At 40.6% G+C, this 20,775-nt stretch overlaps 1 protein-coding gene across 8 annotated transcripts in view; it reads left to right on the top strand.

Annotated features, from left to right (window-relative positions):
- The window catches only part of COL14A1 (collagen type XIV alpha 1 chain), a 216,434-nt gene that overhangs the window by 136,904 nt on the left and 58,755 nt on the right, over positions 1–20,775 (top strand). For all 8 annotated transcript variants that reach the window (XM_081504793.1, XM_081504789.1, XM_081504791.1 and 5 more), the window contains exons 34-37: positions 148–306; positions 10,900–10,977; positions 13,819–13,905; positions 20,300–20,353. In XM_081504793.1, the coding sequence (XP_081360919.1) occupies positions 148–306; positions 10,900–10,977; positions 13,819–13,905; positions 20,300–20,353 (378 nt within the window). The remainder of the gene's footprint in view (positions 1–147; positions 307–10,899; positions 10,978–13,818; positions 13,906–20,299; positions 20,354–20,775) is intronic.

Genomic DNA, 20,775 nt, shown 5'->3' with positions numbered 1-20,775 from the left:
ACCTTTCTTCTCAAGCAAAGTGCTTAAGTAGACAGAATTCCTTTTCTTTTCCTTGCATAGTTTTTAGTGATGAGTCATGCAATTATGTAAATTTGTTTGATATTTTCTCCTACTTCTTACCTTTTAAAACATTTTTACTTTTATCAGCTACATATTGTTGTCAGCAAGACTTTGGCCAAAGTAGTTATTGACTGCAAGCAAGTGGGTGAGAAGGCAATAAATGCATCATCTAATATCACGTTGGATGGTGTCGAAGTCCTGGGGAGAATGGTTCGATCAAGAGGACCAAACGGAAACTCTGCACCTGTAAGTGGTTAAATAAATGAATCTGTGTTGTTTTAAGGAAAAAAATTCTCTTAAAATATAATTATGTATTCTCCAGGGGAAGCGCTTGGTAAAGGGATAGATGGAGGGAGTGATGGTGAATGATAGTTGATGAATGATAAGTAAACAGATAATTAATGAATGAAGTTCAGATGAATGAAATGAATTCATTTAAATGAATTAAAACACGAACATTTGAAGCTCTTGCAACATTCTTCTGCTGTATTATACGGAGAATGTGCCAGAAATTAGACTAGTTTGTTTTCTAAATGAAAATTTTAATAGTAAAACATTTTTAAAATTCAGATAAAATACCTTGGCATAAATGGTTGGTTAATGAGAATCAAAACTGTGGACGAACCTCATTTATATGAGCAGATCCAAATCTATAAAACATGTTAACATTATACATGGGAAATTGACATAAACCTCTCACGTGGGTTAGATTTGGGCATTTTATAACTAGGTTCTTGCTATTGCTAATGTCAGGTTAACCCTTTTTATCATTAATAGTTATTTAAATAACAAATCATTCTAAGATATATTTTTTATCGTATTTTTTATCATGGAGTTTAAGACCAAGAGACTTCGAATTGGGAAAGAAATCACATTCTTTTCAGTTAATGCCTACAAAAAAGGGCAGTGTGCACAAACTTCTGTTTTGAGACCACACATTCGCAGCTAATTAGCAGCATTCTCTAGTCTGAGTCATTCTGTAATTAGAACCAATTAACCCGGAGGGAAGTTTATTCTCCTAAGCAATTCCAAATATTCACATCTACACTTCTCTTCTGTGTATTGTGCTTTCAGAGACCTGTAGAACTAGCCAGCTACACGGAATTTTATAGAGACCTGGTGATTCTCAAAGTCTTTTTAAGCTGAAATCATTTAGTATTAATACAAATGAAATCTTCTAGTACATCAAATAAATGAAAATGATTAAAACACACCCGTGCCGACTGAGTGGGAGGGGGACATGGGGCAGCAGGTGCCTGCCCCCCCAAAGGTCCCTAAGGGACTTTCGAGGTGCACACCTCTAATGCCTCTGCTCTCGGAGCGCCCACTCACTTCACACACCAGCAAACAGTCCCTGAGTGGTGAAGGGACTTACTTTGGGACAGTTCGCTGTTTCCTGCCATTTCTCTTTGTGGGAACAATAGAGATGCATTCTTTGTGTACAAAGGGGAACACTGATGCTTTCAAATCTTGATAGATGTGTGCTGATTAAACACTTGGCTTTGAAGTATCTTTATTATTTATACATGTACTTGTTTGTTTATGGCTGTACCGGGTCTGCATTGCTGCGAGGCTTTCCTCCAGTTGCGGGGCCTCCCTCGCTGTGGAGCCCGACCCAGGGCATGCCGGCCTCGGGGTGCGGGCAGATGCGCTCAGCAGGTACTTTTCCGCACTCTAGGGCGCAGGCGCGAGAGTCCAGCCTTAGCAGTTGCTTAGTAAAAAATAGGCCTGCCATGAGGCAGACCTGGGTTCGATCCCCAGGTTGGGAAGATCCCCTGGAGAAGGGAAAGGCTACCCACTCCAGTGTTCTTGGGCTTCCCTGGTGGTTCAGCTGGTAAAGAATCCGCCTGCGATGCGGGAGACCTGGGTTCGACCCCCGGATTGGGAAGATCCCCTGGAGAAGGGAAGGCTGCCCACTCCAATATTCTGGCCTGGAGAATTCCACAGACTGTATATAGTCCATGGGGTCGCAAAGAGTCGGACACGACTGAGCGACTTTCACTTTCACTTTCAGTCGCTTAAGTTGCTCCGCAGGGACTTCGTTTTCCCCAGCATGAGGATCAGGGGTCAAACCTGTGTCTCCTGCGTTGGCGCAGATTCTTTACCACCGAGCCACCAGGGAAGCCCCTGAAGCATCTTTTGAAGTATTTTTGTTTCTGCTTTGCTTTGGAGAACTATGGATTAGATGTTTGGAAAGAGAGAATATAACAGCTCTGGAAGGCTCCTTTGTTTTTAATCATGGTAAGAGACTATTAGAGGGCTTCGTTGGTAGCTCAGCGGTAAAAAACCTGTCTGCCCATGCAGGAGACATAAGGGTTTGATCCCTGGGACCAGAAGATCCCTGGGAAGGGCATGGCAACCCACTCCAGTGTTCTTGCCTGGGAAATCCCATAGACAGAGGAGCCTGGCAGGCTACAGTCCATGGGGTCACAAAGAGTCAGACACGACTTAGCGACTGAGCAACAAGAGACTTTTAAGAATGTTCATATGATACTGAGGAGTTACCGCTGCTGAATTCCACGTGGATATTCCTTCTGCTTCATGGAAGATATTTTTATGATAGCATACTCCTCCTGAATTTATAAGGCTCCAGGATTGGCAAACTACCAATATCTTGTATGGATAAATGGATGTATATAGATGGACGTGTAGATGAATGATTAAAGAGATTAACAAAGAGAAACAATTCTAGGTGTATGAGATTATGGCCCATATCACTTAGTACTATTATTATTTTTTAATTTTAGACATATTGCACATAAAATCCCTGACACTTAGGAGACATTCAATGAAGAGAAGCTAGGACGTCAACCATACATTTTCCGTCTCACCTTTCCTAAACCTCTAGTACTTGCTTAAGCCTTGATTACTTGTAGTCATGTATTGTTTTCTCGGTCTTTCATATACCTGTATTTTACCCCTCTAGCCAGAATATGAAAAGTGAAAGTGATGAAAGTGAAAGTGGCTCAGTTGTGTCCAACTCTTTGCGACCCCATGGGCTGTAGCCTGACCCCATGGACTGTAGCCCGCCAGGCTCCTCTGTCCATGGGATTCTCCAGGCAAGAATACTGGAGTGGGTAACTGTTGCCTTCTCCAGGAGATCTTCCTGACGCAGGGATCAAACCCAGGTGTGCTGCATTCCAGGCCGTTTCTGTACTGAATAGAAACCATGTCATGGTCTCCATTTGCAATCACGACCTTTGACCCTACATCACAGTATCTAATAAAGTTGTATGAAGAGTACTTTCTCAAGAAACACTTGTTAGAAATTAAATAGAAAGTCATCTATCTGAATTTTTCTTAAAATAGTTTGCATATATCATATTCCACCTGTGGTACTGACAACAGTCCACTAATAGATATCATACTGTCTCCTAATTATAACTCATACTATGCAATTACAGTGTTAAAATTACAGTTATAAATTAATTGTATTTCAAATTACACTCTATAGTAATTTTACTCCAAAATATATGACCAATTAAATATTAAGGAATTTAGTTCGGAAAGCAAACAACAACTATAGGTTTAGGGTCTACTAGTAATAAATCTTTACTTTTGTCCATGAAAGAAGAGCAATTAAACAGAGCACCCTCTGTTGTTAACATCCACCCAGCAGTAGACAAAAGGGAATTTATAGAAGTCAATCATTAAAGAGTTCTTTGTAAAGCTAGTAGGAAAAAGTTGTGGCTTTTGCTAGAATCTAGAAGTCTACAAAGGATTACTAGATTTTCAGTCTACCCACTTATTGAGGAATTTTATTATGTTGAAATGGATGATATTAGATTAGATCTCAAGAATGTGACTGAAAACTCACTAGGTTTTTTGGTTATAATCAATACTTGTTTCAGTGTAAGACAAGAGAGAAGCTTCGATCTTCAGTTCTCAATTTAGAAGTTTCAGGTTGCTAACATAATCTTGAAACACATGCGGACTCTAATACCCTGCAAAAGGGAATGTGTAATGCAAAAGTTTTGGGTCGTTCCAGGAGTAATTATCATCTAAGAGAGAGTAGTAGTTTATAGATCAGTATTCCCTGGCAAATTCAGCAATGATTCAAAAAATGCCAGATGATGGAATGATTCTAAATTTTCAGTTTTTAAAGAATATAATCTTTTCATTATTTTAAACTTTTAATTTTTATTTGAGTATAGACAATTCACAATGTTGTGATAGTTTCAGGTGGACGACAGAGGGACTCAGCCATGACTGTACAAGTATCCCTTCTCCCTCAAATCCGCCTCCCATCCAGGCTGCCACGTAACATTGAGCAGAGTTCCCTGAGCTCACAGTAGGTCCTTGTTGGTTGTCCACCTTAAATACAGCAGTGTGTACTTGTCCACCCCAAACTCCCTAACTATCCCTTCCCCCCATCCTCCCCCTCTGGCAACTGTAAATTCGTTCTGTGAGTCTGTTTCTCAGGCTATAGTCTTTTTAAACCAAAGTTGAGTGGAGAAGAGATTAATGGATTTAGGGATATAGTAACTACTGTATTGGTATTACTCATATTTGAAATAAAAACTTGTGGTCAGCAATGCAAGACTTTACCGGCAGCAAAAATTCTCTAGTGAGACTAAACTAACAAGCAGGCTGAATCGAGCTGTCAAAGCACTCAGGGGAGGAGATACAACACCTGGGCCTCTCCTTTCCAGTCTTCTTTGTCCTGAGAGGTTTCTTCTACTTTTTCTGATACTTAATGAAATGACCATGCTGCCAGTCACAGAAGATTCAAGAAAATTTTTGAGCTTCTGGCATTGATCATGTTTCTTAGTATCTTTTCTCCACCTTTAAAACCTAACACCTAGATAAGTATACAGTTATTTGTTTAGTTCTCTGATGTGTAAATAAAAATAAATACAAGTTATATTATAGAATTGTTAGTAATTTTATTTTCTGAGTTAAAGTTTTTATGTAGGAATCAATAGAAGACAAGTCAATGATCCTATAGAAACAAGTGTTTTTCAATTGTAAGGACATGGCTGTGTTTTCACTCGATTGTGTCTTTTAATCCTTAAAATGATGATAGTGACTAATATGTATTGCCTAATATGGATTAGGCCCCTAGAAAAGGGAATGGCAACCCACTCCAGTATTCTTGCCTGGAGAATTCCGTGGATGGAGGAGCCTGGCGGGATCCAGTCCATGGGGTTGCAAAGAGTCGGACACGACTGACCGATATACACACACGGACTAGGCAGTGTGAGCGTTTCTAAGATGTTCTCATTTAATCCTCCAATAACCCTGGGAAAATATATCATCCCCATTTTATAGATGCAGAAACTGAGACCTGAATAAGTTAGGGAGAGACCCCCTTGCAAACACGAGGAGAGTGAGATTAGGTTTGAGTTGCTGTCCATTCTGAGCTCTCTTCCATTGGGCCAGACTGATTATGATCGAACTTAAGGCAGAGGAAGGAATCTGGTCTGTGACAGTGACCATATGCCCTGTCTAATCACTGGCAAGTTCAAAAACTTAACATTATTTGAATTACAGCCTTGAAATAAATGTGATCAAAATGCGCCCCCCAGCATGTCTGCACCTTAACATTCTAATTACTACCGACAATTGCAACAGATGTTCACTTTCATCTCCTAATTGAATAAGTGCCATTATGGTTTCCCTTAAATTCAGTAAGTTGATTGAGAGCAAGTAAAAACACCCTGTTAAGTAGCTGACAACTGGTAAGTGCTTAATAAATCTTCGTTTGAAGGTGGAGTCAGTAAAAGTTACACACCAAATTGAAAGAAGAAGACGGCCTGGATCCCCAGAACTCTTTCTCCTGTGTTCTCAGGGAATGTAAAGCTCTCTAAATATTTGTATCAGATCAGGTACAGCTTGACTTCAAATTATAAGCTTAAAAATGATATGCTAGAAAAAAATCAGAAGATAAAATATGGTACTGAGTGGGAAGTCCCTTTTAATTTCCATTCACAGATTATAGTGCCTCAACTGCCAAAAAATATTTTAATCTTATTTTCATGCTAACATTTGACCCCAAATGACTTGCCTTTTGTGCTACGCCCAGACAAAAATGTCCAATAATGAAAAATGAGCATTTGTAATTGTCTAAGTATTCCCTTGAAAGAGATTATAAGAAGAATCTTTTGCAGATTTTTTTTTCATAATGCTGTTAGTTACAAAGGAAAAAAGTTGCAAAAGTCAAAAGGGGCTGCCTCTTAGACGCTTAAAGTATGGTTTATTTTGATCTATGCTGTCTTGAATTTTTAGGTATTCACATCTAAGATCTTTGACATATTATCTCTGTAATGTTTCCTCCATGATTTGTATAAATGTGTATTTAATTACTTCTGGAATAAAATCCAGATTTTAAAAAATCAGTCCCTAGAAATGTGACTTGGAAAAGAAGTCTCTAAATAAAGGCTGAGGAATCTAAACTATTACGAATGCAAAACAATTATGAATAAATTTGTTGTACTCACACAAAAAAGGCTTCTGACTTCATCTAACTTGAAAAAGAAAAGACAGCCCACAAGCATTCTTCAAATGATAGTATTGGCCTCATTCAGCACTTAGTAGGTATTCAACCTCTCGAATAAATAAAATGAACTCATAAGAATCCCAATAACTCAAGAGGGCAAAAGAAGTTTAGCCAAAGGTTTGTATGGAGACATTGTACTGTTATAGGTGATTGGGTGGTGAATGTTTATTTGAAAAACTTCAAGAAAGCCTGGTATATCCTAGAACTAGTGAAAGGCCTTGGCTTTAAATAAATCTTTTCATTCACTAAAATGTTTTCACACTGAGGGCTCTATTCAGAAATGGAAAATTTCTTAATGGATGAATGACTTACAGAATTAGCTGAATCTAATGCCGTCATAATGGGGCTCATTTAATAAAAGTCATTATAAAGTCAGATGGCATTGTCAAGTCAGGCCGGGGTATCTGCATTTTAAACATTAGACTAATGATCTGTTCACAAAATAAACCACAAGAAAATGAGGTGTGCTGTTCAGCTCTCAATAGGAATTCAGCTTTCAACATGTGCTTAAATTACTTAGGCTTTTTCATTCCAAGTCCTAATTTACAGAATGGGGTTGCTGCTGCTAAGTCGCTTCAGTCGTGTCCGACTCTGTGCTACCCCATAGATGGCAGCCCAACAGGCTCCCTCGTCCCTGGGATTCTCCAGGCAAGAACACTGGAGTGGGTTGCCATTTCCTTCTCCAATGCATGAAAGTGAAAAGTGAAAGGGAAGTCGCTCAGTCGTGTCCGACTCCTAGCGACCCCATGGACTGCAGCCTACCAGAATGGGGTAGACATTACTATTACCAGACCTCACAGTGGTGAGTGGAAGATTAAATGATATAGATGAAGTCCTTGGGATGGTGCCTGGCTCACAGCCAGGTTTTCAACAAATGTTTGCTGGTATTGTTGTTATTTGCTGAGATTTTTCTCAACCACAATATTAAACAGATATGATGATTGTGAACACAAGCTGCTGTTATATTTCTGCTCTCAACATCACATCACTTTCATCCTTTTGATGTAACTGTTTTGGCCTCTGTGTTATATACTCCTGCAGCTTACAGGTCAACTATGAAAGGGCTTTTCTACACATTGCTTTAAAATAATGTTTACTTTGTATAACTGTATTTCAGGAACTGTTCTAAATATTTCCCTTTAGGGGTTCATTTTGCTGTTATGGCTGCTGTTATCACTCTAATGAATAGCTGCTATTGCAGAGCTGCTGTTATTCTTCTGTTTTACAGATAAGGAAAACTGAGACTCCACCACCCTGAGCAATTTGTTTAAAATGGCTTAGCTTGTGAGTGGATCACACCCAGGCAGTCTAGCTCCATTGCCTCCTAATCCCTGTGCTCCTTGAAATACCTTTGCTGCTACTGTTGCTTATGAGAATCAGCAGCCACATTCTTCAAAAATGCTTTAACTTTAAAAACCTAATTTTTTTAATTGAACTTTTTGTTTTGTATAGGAGTATAGCCAATTAACAATGTTGTGATAGATTCAGGTGGGCAGCAAAGGGCCTCAGCCGTACAGAGACATGTACCCCTTCTCCCCCAGACGTAACATTGAGCAGGGTTCCCTGCGCTCTCCAGTGGGGCCGCGTTGGTCACAGTTTAAACACAGCAGTGTCTACCTGTCCATCCCAAGCTCCCTCACTATCCCTTCCCCCCATCCTTTCCCCCGGCTGCCATAGGTTTCCTCTCTGATTCTGTGAGCCCATTTCTGTATTGTAAGTTCATTTGTATCATGTCTTTTTAGATTCCGCATCTAAGAGATGTTGTACGATGTTTCTGCTTCTCTGACTTACTTCACTTAGTATGAACATCCCCAGGTCCATCCATTACAAACTTAATTTCTCGATGATCATAATTTAGTTGCGTGGTTGCCCTGAACAGAGTGAAATAGCATTCCCTTTGAAAAAAAATTTTTTTTAATATGGAAAAAAGAGTGTATTGAGCCATGCACTTATTACTTCAAATAATGCAATGGTTTTATATTGAAAAAAGAAAGCGTGATGTCTTGATTAATGGATCTGCTTTCCACATTTGTGTTATTAATCTTTCAAAACCCACTTGGGAAAAGATGTTTGCAGCAAGGCACAATTCTTCCTGGGTGTGACCAGAGAAACCCTGACTTCATTTTCTTTGCTGTCAGATGGGACAGATTCTTTCGTGATGCTGGAGGCACCGTTAGTAGCCTGTTTCCAGTCATGCCAACTGAATATTCTTATCTGCACCCAGGGGACCCTTGACAGGGATGAGAGAAGACAAGGCACCAAGAAGTTTCCAGTTTTTGCTGAAAATACCACTTGCTGAAGGCATCTTACAGATTATGTAAATCTAGGGATTGTCATACTAAGTGAAGTACATCAGAGAAGCAGAAACACCGTATGACGTCTCTTATATGTGGAATGTGGAGTCTAAAAAGACATGAGACAAATGAAGTTACACAATAGAAACAGGCTCACAGAACTAAAGAAGAAGAGAATTCCATCCTTCTGCCAGCTCTGTAACTGATGACACTTTTATTTTTAGTTGATTTACAATGTTGTGTTAGTTTCAAGTGTACAGCAAAGTGATTCTGTTATAGATAGATGTGTGCTATTTGCTAAATCGCTCAGTCATGTCTGACTCTTTGTGACCCCATGGACTGTAGCCTGCCAGGCTCCTCTGACCATGGGACTCTCCAGGCAAGAAGACTGGAGTGGGTTGCTGTGCCCTCCTCCAGGGGATCTTCCCCACCCAGGGATCGAAACTGTGGCTCTTTGGTCTCCTATTCTTTTTCAGATTCTTTCCACTGTAGGATATTATAAGATATTGAATGCAGTTCCCTGGGTTATACAGTAGGTCTTTGTTGTTTATCTTTTTTTATATATAGAAGTGTGTATCTGTTAATCCCAAACTCCTGAGTCCTGCTACATTTTTAGTCACTTAGTTGTGTCCAACTCTTTGCGACCCCATGGACTGTAGCCTGCCAAGCTCCTCTGTCCATGGGATTTTTCAGGGAAGAACGCTGGAGTGGTTTGCCATTTTCCTCCTCCTGGGGATCCCCAAACTCCTGATGACATGCAATATTTGAGAACAATATAGGAAGAAATATAGTATTAGAAATGGTTAGGTCATGAAGCTGCTGTGAGCCCTTAATGATATTATAATAATGTTTCTAAATATTTCAAAATATACTTTAAATTGTTGCCAACAAACATGAGTAGAACAAGACTGTCTAAATATTTATGGCGTGATCAATGGCTTGAATGAAAATGCACAGCACGGATTTTCACAGCGCCATATGTGAGTCTGTCATGACACTCACCACGCTGTAAACAGTATTTATGTGTCAGTCTCTTACTCCCTGTAAATTCTTTGTGGGCAAAAAGCTGGTTTTGCTCATTTTTATATCCTAAAGGTCTATGTGGTATCTGGCTTGCATTATACACTAAAGAAAAAGTGGTCAAATGTATGCGTGAATGATGGAAGTCAGAAATAATTCAACAAGCCTTCACGAATAGCTACTACGTGCCACCTTTTTTTTTTGCCATGCTACGAGGCATATGGGATCTTAGTTCCCCAACCAGGGATCAAGCCTGTGGCCCCTACAGTGAAGCTCCACGTACTGACCCTGGACCTCCAGGGAAGTCCCTGCATGTCACCCATTGTGATGGGGGCACGAAGATGAGTAAGAGATGCCGTGTCTTCAATGAGTGCCCACTCTGAGGGGAAATATAAATAAGGGCCCTGGATTGTGGGGGATGTGCTGTGAGAGATGTCCGGGGCCCGGTGGGTCACGGAGGCGGTGAGAGATGTCCGGAGCCTGGTGGGTCGCGGAGGCACTTGGCCTAACTGCAGTGGGCCGTAAGGGAGGATTTCAACAGAGGCTCTAAGCGTTTTTACATAGAGATGGGAGGAAGGATTGTGATGAATAAGGCAGTTTGGATGGTGGATGGAGTAACCACTGATAGAAGTCTTAAATCACTGTGTGTTTGAGGAATGACTTTTAAAATTTATTCACTGTAGTATTATAAGTGTGTTGGCGTCCTATTATGTAAGGTGGCTCAGATGGTAAAGGATCTGCCTGCCATGCAGGAGAGCCAGGATTGATCCCTGGGTGGGGAAGGTCCCTGGAGAAGGGAACGGCAACCCCTCCAGTGCTCTTGCCTGGGGAATCCCATGGACAGAGGGGCCTGGCGGGTACAGTTCACGGGGTCATGAAGAGTCAGACACGACTCAGCGGCTAGCAACACTATGTAATGTATACTGTGAAATCATGATAAATTATAAACACAATGTATCTTTTATTGAATATTGTGTATACTGTATATGTCTTTTATTGAATGGCAATTTTCTTTTTAAATTGCAGTTCCAGTTACAGATGTTTGATATTGTTTGTTCCACATCATGGGCCAATAAAGACAAATGCTGTGAACTTCCTGCCCTGGTAAGAATTCTTCTTTCACTGTTTCTGTTCTCTGCTGAAATTTTCTAAAGTTAAATTTAATTGCAATGCTGAAAATGAAATGCTATTTCACAAAACTTACGTCACGCATAATTCATTATGATGATGATGATGAAAATTAAATAACAGTTAAGAAGGAGGTATATCTGGAATCAGCAGAACACACTGACATACACGGTGAGGACTGTCCAGCTACATGGGGTGCCACTTACAGAGCCCAGATGTTCCCAAATTTCATGGTTCACGAATCCTTTGGTGTTGCAATAATTTTTTTTCATGACACCCCAGAGCCAAAAGAAATATCTAATAATTCCATATATGAGGTCATTAGGTCCAAATGTCTTCATAAGTGTTTGTATGTTAAAAACTCTGCTGTATGAAACAACAATATAGTAATATATAAATCAAAACTTTAAAATGATACACTTATTTTTAAATAACCACAGCTACTTACTAATGGGATGTGTGTGCCTGTTGAGAATGCACAGTTTCTCGGATCTCGGAATCTGATTGGACGTTACCACCCTCGCTTCTTTTTTTTTTTAATTGTTTATTTATGTGTTTCTCTGTGCCAGGTCTTAGCTGCAGCACGGGGGACCTTTAGTTGCAGGGGGAACCTAGCTGCCTGGTGAGGGGTCCGACTGGGCCCCGCACTGGGGGCTCAGAGTCTCAGCCTCTGGACCAGCAGGGATGGCCCACCTTCCCTTCTTCACGCTGATTTTCCCCATGGTATTTCTTTCCTTCATAGCAAGTGCTGATAAAACAGATTTACAAAGTTTTTTGTTGTTTTTTTGTTGTCTTTGGGATCTTAGTTTCCCGACCTGGGCCATGGCCCCCTGCTGTGGAAACAGGGAGTCTTAACCGCTGAACTTCAGGGAAGCCCCTTCTAGTGTTGAAATTGTGAACTATTATACCCTGAGCTTGTGGTGTACATGGAGTTTCTAGTGTTGAAATCGTGAACTGTTATGCCCTGAGCTCGTTGTGTACACAAAGTCCAATGGGTACCGAATTCTGCTGTTTCTCTTTTTTGAAAGCTCAGAGTGCCCCGGGAAATTTCCTGTAATGCCCCAGGCCTTCTTCCCACACAATCTGGGAACCAGAGTCATAACCTATTTAACGTAGGCAAAGCTGCTAGAAAAATAAACCTTTTCTCATTATAAATACCAAGTGTAACTTACCAGGGTGGATGACTGTATATTTAAAAATGGATTGTTCATATCTAAGGATCTTTAGGACCGGTGAGCTGAAATGTTGACCCTGTTATGTTTGGGCGGGAGTCCTGTCTTAAGAATTCAACCTGGACCACGGTCACGGGGAAGACTTCATCAAGTCTAAAAAATTTCCTCTTTGAAGACCTTACACCAGCTCACGTCATCTGCTGCAGGCCATGTATTTGTGATGACTTTGTTTGAGAAGGGAGTGACTTTTTTTTCATCAAAATAAGTTTCCATTAAACTATGGTGAGGAATTAAAGCAGAGACACTATGATGCTGTGCTTAAGGGCAGGTAGAGTGGAGATTGTAAGGAAGCACTCAGAATCCTGTCCTGCATCAAGAATGTAATCACCGTGTCTCCTAGGAAGATCCCTGCCCTCTCCGAGCCGTTCTTTTCCTTTCTGTCACTGAAGGTGTGCAAATCCCATGGTAGAAAGACTCAGATGGAGTCACAGTCAACAGCAGTGGCAAAACTGTTAGGCAGTCTCTGGGCACAGGAGGCCTGCTGTCAGCCTGCTTGGGGGGATCTTTCAGGATTCTTAAGTCTGTATTTCCTTCAAGCTGCCCAAGATATCAAACCAGATAGATGCGTTAGCAGGGTTTTCCTTTCTTGTAATGAGCTGAAACTTTTGAATATTGTCCGGCATTTGGAGAGAAGCATATAAAGGCTCTTTTGCTCAGACTCTTTTGGATTTCTGTTGTGAATATTCAGAACCTGAAATTATTTTCAACTTGACAATTTAATTATCATCTGTCCTCTATTCAGCTCTAACAGTACCTTTCCCCAAGATCTTAGAAAACAAAGCTCATTTTCTCTATCCAAAGGGACTGATGGACCCTTTCTAGTTTATTTATCCTAGGGCGGACTTTTTTGGCTGTTGCTCCAGATGGGATATTCGCAAATCATTCAGTAGCTCTCAGCAGGTGCCCTGTCTTCCTTTACACTCCAGTAACTCATTCAGGCATATTCAGTCTGACATAAATAATCTATCTTGTGGCATCACCTGGCATCAAAATTCTCCAAGAGGAAATGACGTCTTAACCCAAAGCTTAGATGGTGCTGTGGTGTCTTCTCACTTTCAGCCACGGAACGTGAGCAGGAGCTAAAATCGCTGCAGGTGTGTGTGTCTGATGCGTTTAACCAGCATTTTTATTTTCTTTTGGTTCTTAGTCTTCATGTGGATGCGGTTGTTTTGATGGACTATCCCTGCAAGTGTTCTTTTATCCTTTGAAATGGAAAAAAGTGTTGTATCACTAAGGACATTTTCAGGACCCTTAGTTCATGGAGTACCACTTATCCAACCGAATTAAATAGTAACCAGAATTTTTGGTTTTGTGCCTCCAGTTCTGCCTTTCTTGCTTCACCTGGATTCCCAAGCTGGTTTTGTCAACATCCTTTGATAACGATGATGATTAATGCCTTACTAGACACCCATTCATTGTTCTTTAAAGGAAACATTTTGTGGTCAGAAGGGAATATTCTCTGCCTTTCTAGACTAATGCTCACTGAAGGATTTTTTTGAAGTGTCTCCAAATGTTTCCTTTGAGTCATAAAGTCACTTGTATAGACCATCTTGTTAATAGTCGTGCTATTTCTTTTTCTCTGCAGAGGGATGAGGAGGCCTGTCCAGAACTCCCGCACACCTGCTCCTGTTCCGAAATCAACAAAGCGGCTCTGGGACCAGCTGGCCCTCCAGTAAGTCTTGCTTCATTTGAACTTAAATGTTATGTGATAGTTGTTACAAAGGTTACTGATTTCCCCCTGAATCATTTCTGCTGCTGCTTTTTTAATAGTAGATACTCCCCTGGGTACATGGCCAAGTTCATGGCCATTCATCTTGAGACTTGATTTCTTAGCAGTTATGCAAGTAAAGATGACCTTGTGACTAAGTTCCGGCCAGGGAGAGAGGAGGTGTATGCAGTCACCCTGGATGTTGCTCCTGAATGAAAGCTGAATGCCCTCCTTTGAACGTGTGGTGGTGGATTCACTGTGACAAGCAGTGCTGTCGGGCGGCACAGCAATAGGAGGCAAGCACCAAGGGTTTCACGCTGCCTGACGTGCTGAAGCGACGCTGCTGCACTAGGGCAGCTCAGATTCCAATATAAGAGAAGAAGAAATCTCCTACCGTGCTTAAATGTGAATATTGACCTCCATAAAAACAGTCAGACAACTTTCCAAACTAATAAACTGGGAATGCAATTCTAGATTAACAGTTATTTCCTCTGAGCACTTTGTAGATGCTATTACAGTATCGTATGGCTTCCATTGATGTTATAGAGAAGTCAGCTGTCAGTTGAATTAACTGTCATTTTCCTGTGAGAAATATTTTCTCCCTTAGTTTCTTTTAAGATTCTTTTGTCATTAATGATCAGAAGTTTCACTACATTATATTTTGATGCTACTGTTTTGTAGTCTTGGAAAGTTGAGGGCCTTATGAATTTGAATATCAACGTTTCTCATACATTTTGGAGTTTTCTTAGTCATCTTCTCTTTAAATATTCCCTCTCTCTGATCATCTCTATTTTTCTGAAATGCCAACTAGATGTGCATTGTACCTTCTAATTTCACTCTCATGTCTTTTTAGCCTCAGGTTTATTTTCTGTCTGTGTCCCAGGCTCTATTCTGTGTAATATCTTCAAAATCACTTTCTGGTGTGCTCTGTGCTTAGCTCTGTCTAATATGCTGCTTAACCTCTGTGCTGTATTTCTGACTGTGATTTTCATATTTAGTTTCTCTAGAAGTTATGTTTGGTTCCATTTCAAATCTTCTGGCCATTCGTATAGCCTCTTCTTCTTTTGTAACATTTTCAAACCTTTTTTCTTTAAATATTTTCAAGGTGATTTGCATTCTTTATCTAATAATTCCAACATCTGCAGTATATGTGGTCTTGGTTCTGCCATCTGTTTTGTTGATAGTGTTATTCCTGCTATATTGTCTCCACGTGTCTTTTCTGATTTCGGGAGGGGGGTGTGTATATCTGGGTTTGCATTACTTGAAACTTTCTGGGAATATTTTGAGCCCATGTTTGAGCAGTAGTTTTTGAGAGAGTGTATGTGTCTGCTTCTGTTAATATCCTGGTTGCACAAGCCAGCTGAAAGCCAGTAAATTCTGGTCCCTCAATTGTATGAGAATCAGTTTTTGGGTTGTATTTCTTAGTGGAGACATTTACTCCTCCCATAGCTAAAGTGGAAAAAATCTTGATTTTCCACCTGCTAGTGAGCCTTTTTTTGCTTGCTCTAGCTCACTCAGATTGCCGTCTTTGGAGTTCCTCAGCTTTAAGGCTCGCTTCATGGTCCACCTGGCCCCTGCCCGTCGTGGAGCCCGGCTCCCTCTTGACTGCCTTGTGGGGGCTGTGACCCCACTTCCAGAGACCTCAGCCACCTCCCTTCTCCTCCCCTGGGGCAGCCTCAGCCACCTTCCCCCTCTCCTCCCTCGGGGCAGCCTCAGCTACCTCCCCCCTCTCCTCCCTTGAGGCAGCCTCAGCCACCTCCACCTCCCCCCTCTCCTCCCTTGAGGCAGCCTCAGCCACCTCCCCCCTCTCCTCCCTCCGGGCAGCCTCAGTGAGGCCTGCTGCTCTGCTGCTTGGTCTCTTTTCCATTATGGTGCTTAAAGAGTCAATTCCTAATTAGAATAGCCTTTATTTTATTTTAATCAGCATTAATAAGCTTTTTTAGCTGGAGGCTTTCCAAGTTTTTTTCATCTGCAATGCTGCTGTAACAAGTTATAAAGTATTTATGTATGGCCTAAGAGTCAAACTTTGTAATGAGGAAAGAAGCAGCCCAGAAGCAGAAAAGCAGGGTTGAGCTCTGACTTGGGGAGAAGGACGAAGAGGTGAAATAGAAAAGCTATTGGCATTTTCAAGTATAATAAACTATTTAAGAAACAGTGTCCCAACAGTATGGCTTTCAACGTAGCTTAGTGGTAAAGAATCTGCCTGAATGAAGGAAATATGGGTTCCATCCCTGGGTCAGGAAGCTCCCCTGGAGAAGGAAATGGCAACCCACTCCAGTATTCTTGCCTGAGAAATCCCATGGACAGAAGGGCCTGGCAGGCTTCTTCCATGGGGTCGCAAAGAGTTGGACATGACTTAGTGACTAAGTAACAAAAGCAACAAATCCCCCAATGTATGCAATAAACCTTGTCTGATGATTTGACATAGTTGCGACTGTTTTCTTATTCAAGAATTTACCCAGTGATAGGTGCCAATAAAACTCCAGAAAAGCCACAGGACGCCATGGGTGAAAGAACCATATTCCTTTTGCCTCGACTAACCCTTTCTTACTAAAAGGATGAAAGTTCGCATCCACAAACATTTGTTGAATTGTTGTCACCGACTCCACAATGAAGGTTAGGTATAAGGTGGAAAACAAGTTAGAAGTATAAAAGGTTTCCTGGATTTTGTAGACTTGGTACCTCGGGTGTGAATATCTGTGAGCCACATTGCCACATTTGGACAAAACCTTCAACTGAAAGACAATCAATCATTTAAGATGAACAAACACAATTAAAGAGGTGTGCCAGAATGAGTATGTTAATTGGAATGCACTAGGCTTCTTGCAAGGAACAGAAAATTTGACTAATACAATGATGTAGATCATTGGGATGCTTAAACATTCATACTTTGCTCAGCAAAAGACCTAGAGGTAGGTGGTCACAAGCAAATTCGACTGCTCAACAACTTTATCAAGACCGAAACTTGTTCCAGCTTCCAAATTTACTTTCTTTAGACTTATGGCTTCTTGATCATGTTGGCCCAAACCAGTTAATGTGCCCATTCCTTGGAGGCTGGGCAAGCAAATCTCTGTCTTTATAGCAGGAAAAGTAAAATGGAGAAGGAAGTCAGAAAAGACACTTTGATAATCAACCAACAATGTCTGCCACAGTTGGGAAAAACATTTGCACATCTGTAACAGTTAAGGATGTAGTATCCAAATATGTGGAGAATTTCTGCACATTAAAGAGAAAAAGACACGTAACCCAATAGAACTGGAAAAGGTCAGTTTTCATTCCAATCCCAAAGAAAGGCAATGCCAAAGAATGCTCAAACTACCGCACAATTGCACTCATCGGCAATATGTGAACCGTGAACTTCCAGATGTTCAAGCTCGTTTTAGAAAAGGTAGAGGAACCAGAGATCAAATTGCCAACACCCGCTGGATCATCGAAAAAGAAAGAGAGTTCCAGAAAAACATCTATTTATGCTTTATTGACTATGCCAAAGCCTCTGACTGTGTGGATCACAATAAACTGTGGAAAATTCTGAAAGAGATGGGAATACCAGACCATCTGACCTGTCTCTTGAGAAACCTGTATGCAGGTCAGGAAGCAACAGTTAGAACTGGACATGGAACAACAGACTGGTTCCAAATAGGAAAAGGAGTACATCAAGGCTGTATATTGTCACCCTGCTTATTTAACTTATATGCAGAGTACATCATGAGAAACGCTGGGCTGGAAGAAACACAAGCTGGAATCAAGATTGCCGGGAGAAATATCAATAACCTCAGATAATGCAGATGACACCATCCTTATGGCAGAAAGTGAAGAAGAACTGAAGAGCTTCTTGATGAAAGTGAGAGAGGAGAGTGAAAAAGTTGGCTTAAAGCTCAACGTTCAGAAAACTAAGATCATGGCATCTGGTCCCATCACGTCATGGGAAATAGATGGGGAAACAGTGTCAGACTTTATTTTTTTGGGCTCCAAAATCACTGCTGATGGTGGTTGCAGCCATGAAATTAAAAGACACTTACTCCTTGGAAGGAAGGTTATGACCAACCTAGATAGCATATTGAAAAGCAGAGACATTACTTTGCAAACAAAGGTCCATCTAGTCAAGGCTATGGTTTTTCCAGTGGTCATGTATGGATGTGAGAGTTGGATGGTGAAGAAAGCTGAGCACCAAAGAATTGATGCTTTTGAACTGTGGTGTTGGAGAAGACTCTTGAGAGTCCCTTGGACTGCAAGGAGATCCAACCAGTCCATCCTAAAGGAGATCAGTCCTGGGTGTTCATTGGAAGGACTGATGTTGAAGCTGAAACTCCAATACTTTGGCCACCTCATGCGAAGAGTTGACTCATTGGAAAAGACCCTGATGCTGGGAAGGATTGGGGGCAGGAGGAGAAGGGGACGGCAGAGAATAAGATGGTTGCATGGTATCACCGACTCGATGGACATGGGTTTGGGTAAACTCCGGGAGTTGGTGATGGACAGGGAGGCCTGGCGTGCTGAGTTTCATGGGGTCGCAAAGAGTCGGACATGACTGAGTGACTGAACTGAACTGAACTGAACCCAATAGAAAACTGGGTGAAGAATATAAATTGGTAGTTGTATTGAGATGCAAATGGCAAAAGATGAAAAATGCTCAATCATAGGAGTCTTAAGGGAATGAAATAGGAGCAAGATATGATTTTTACCAGCTTCATAAAAATGTAAAATTTGACAGTATCAAGTGCTGACTAAAGTTTAGAGAAACAGAGACTCTCTTCATCAACTCCTAACAGCTGAATAAACTGCTGCAGTGTTTTTGGAGCACAGTTTGACAATATATATGCCTATCTATTACATTTCATTTAAAATTCTCCTTGTTGATATCTTAAATATTAAAATCTGTACTTGAATTTTAAAGTTGGTACTTAGGGCATGTGTAAGGATGGTGACTGTAGTATTGTTTAGACAGTAACAAATTGTGGGGAAAATTCCCTACATTTCCAGTAATGAAATAATGGTTAAACAAATTATCTCATTGTTCAGACAACTATGCAACTCATTTACAGTAAGTTAGATCTGTATGTCATGTTATGGAAAAACATTAAGTTAACTCTGAAATATGAAAAGTGGTGTATCATATATGTAATCTATATATGTCAAATAATACCACAGATACTGCAGGTAATATTTCCTATACAGACGTGTGCGCTACATACAGTACAATTTGATTACTGTATGTTAAAAACCTAGAAGATAAGCAGCCAGGTGATGCTGGGAGTGCGTGTAAGTGCTTAAGACGAACAAGAGGAGGCCGTGACTGTGGCCTGATCCAGTCTTTTCCCGAGGGAGGCAAGTGCTGATGGTACCAGAAGGACTATCAGTAGTTATGGCCGTAGCCGGAGGTCAAATGGACTCAGCCAGTGAGAAAGCCACTCCATTTTCAATGGTCTTTTCATCCTTCTGCTCAAGTGAAAGCACTATTCCTAGACCAGTGCCCCATGACCCTGCTAACCCTTACTCATGCCGCCTTTTCATAAAGAGTGAACCCTTGGCTCACAGCACCAGGGACAAAATCTAGCTAAGTTTAGTAACGTTATTTGTAGTATATTTTCAGGTTTGCCTCACATTCTTAGTAAGTAATACGTTTTTCCATCTGCTGTAGTACATAATATTTGCTTTTAAAGTAGATTTAAGTGAAGTAAGAGTCAAGTAAAAAATATTCAGAGTATATTTACATATATGTTATGCACACATATACAAAGAATATGTTTGCAAAGAGTGCATATACACATATATACATATTTATTGTATTATGTATTATGTACATAAATGTATAAACAAAATACTACTAAATGATAGTACAGGCAGTGCATTAATGTGACAGAAATTTTAAGGGGAAAATGCAAATAACTGAAGTTTCAGAAGCACTAAATAGCTTTTTATGATATAAATAAAGAGAATTAAATTATTACTATTTTATATGCTTTTTACAATTTAATATAATACAATCTAATTAAATAATTTAATCTCAAAGCCATGATATATGACATGCATATAAATTTACATTAAGTTTATTTTTTATTATTTGTATCATTAATAGCAGTAATCTTACACACTCATTCAAATGATCCTGTAGCTTTTTTTTTTTTTTTAATTTAAAGGGATTTAGTATAGAAAGTTTACTCAAACTCTGAAACCATTAACAAGAAGAGGTGAATCTGGGGGACAGACCTCAGTTGAGGAACATAATGAACGTATCATTACACAGTGTGTTGGCCTTTGTACAAAATAAGAATTATGTAACCCATGTTGCTAAGGGAAACAAATACACTCGATTGCTTTCAGGTTTGTCTTTGTGCTAACACTATCGTCTTTTTGCCAGGGGGGCCCAGGACTCCGAGGACCGAAGGGCCAGCGGGGTGACCCGGGGCCAAAGGTGAGGCTCTCTTTCTCTCTCATCCCCAGGCACGGTATAGTTTCGGAGTTAAGTAATATTTACCCTGGGCAATCTAAAGCTCCTTATATATTTTTTAAATTTTAAAAAATTTTATATCAGAGTATAGCCCATTAACAATGTTGTGATAGTTTCAGGTGGACAGCAAAGGGACTCAGCCAAACATACATAGGTATCCATTCTCCCCCAAACTCCCTTCCCATTCCAGGCTGCCACGTAACGTTGTAAAGCTTCTTATATTTTTATGGAAGTTGTGCTGAAGCCTTTCCCCTTATTCTTAAAAGCTTGTGTGTTTTCATCCGAAGAAACGCCCTAACTCAGCGGAAAGGTTTCTGGGTCAGACGGGGTATCAGTGCTGCGGGGGGTGCGCGCTCTTACGGTCTTGCTTCCTCCGTCTGCAGCAA

The sequence above is a fragment of the Giraffa tippelskirchi genome, chromosome 6 (genome assembly GCF_054371585.1).
Source record: "Giraffa tippelskirchi isolate mGirTip1 chromosome 6, T2T-mGirTip1v1.2.pri, whole genome shotgun sequence".
NCBI lineage: Eukaryota > Metazoa > Chordata > Mammalia > Artiodactyla > Giraffidae > Giraffa > Giraffa tippelskirchi.
Note: the sequence above shows the minus strand (reverse complement) of the source record. Positions and strands in the feature narration are given on the sequence as shown.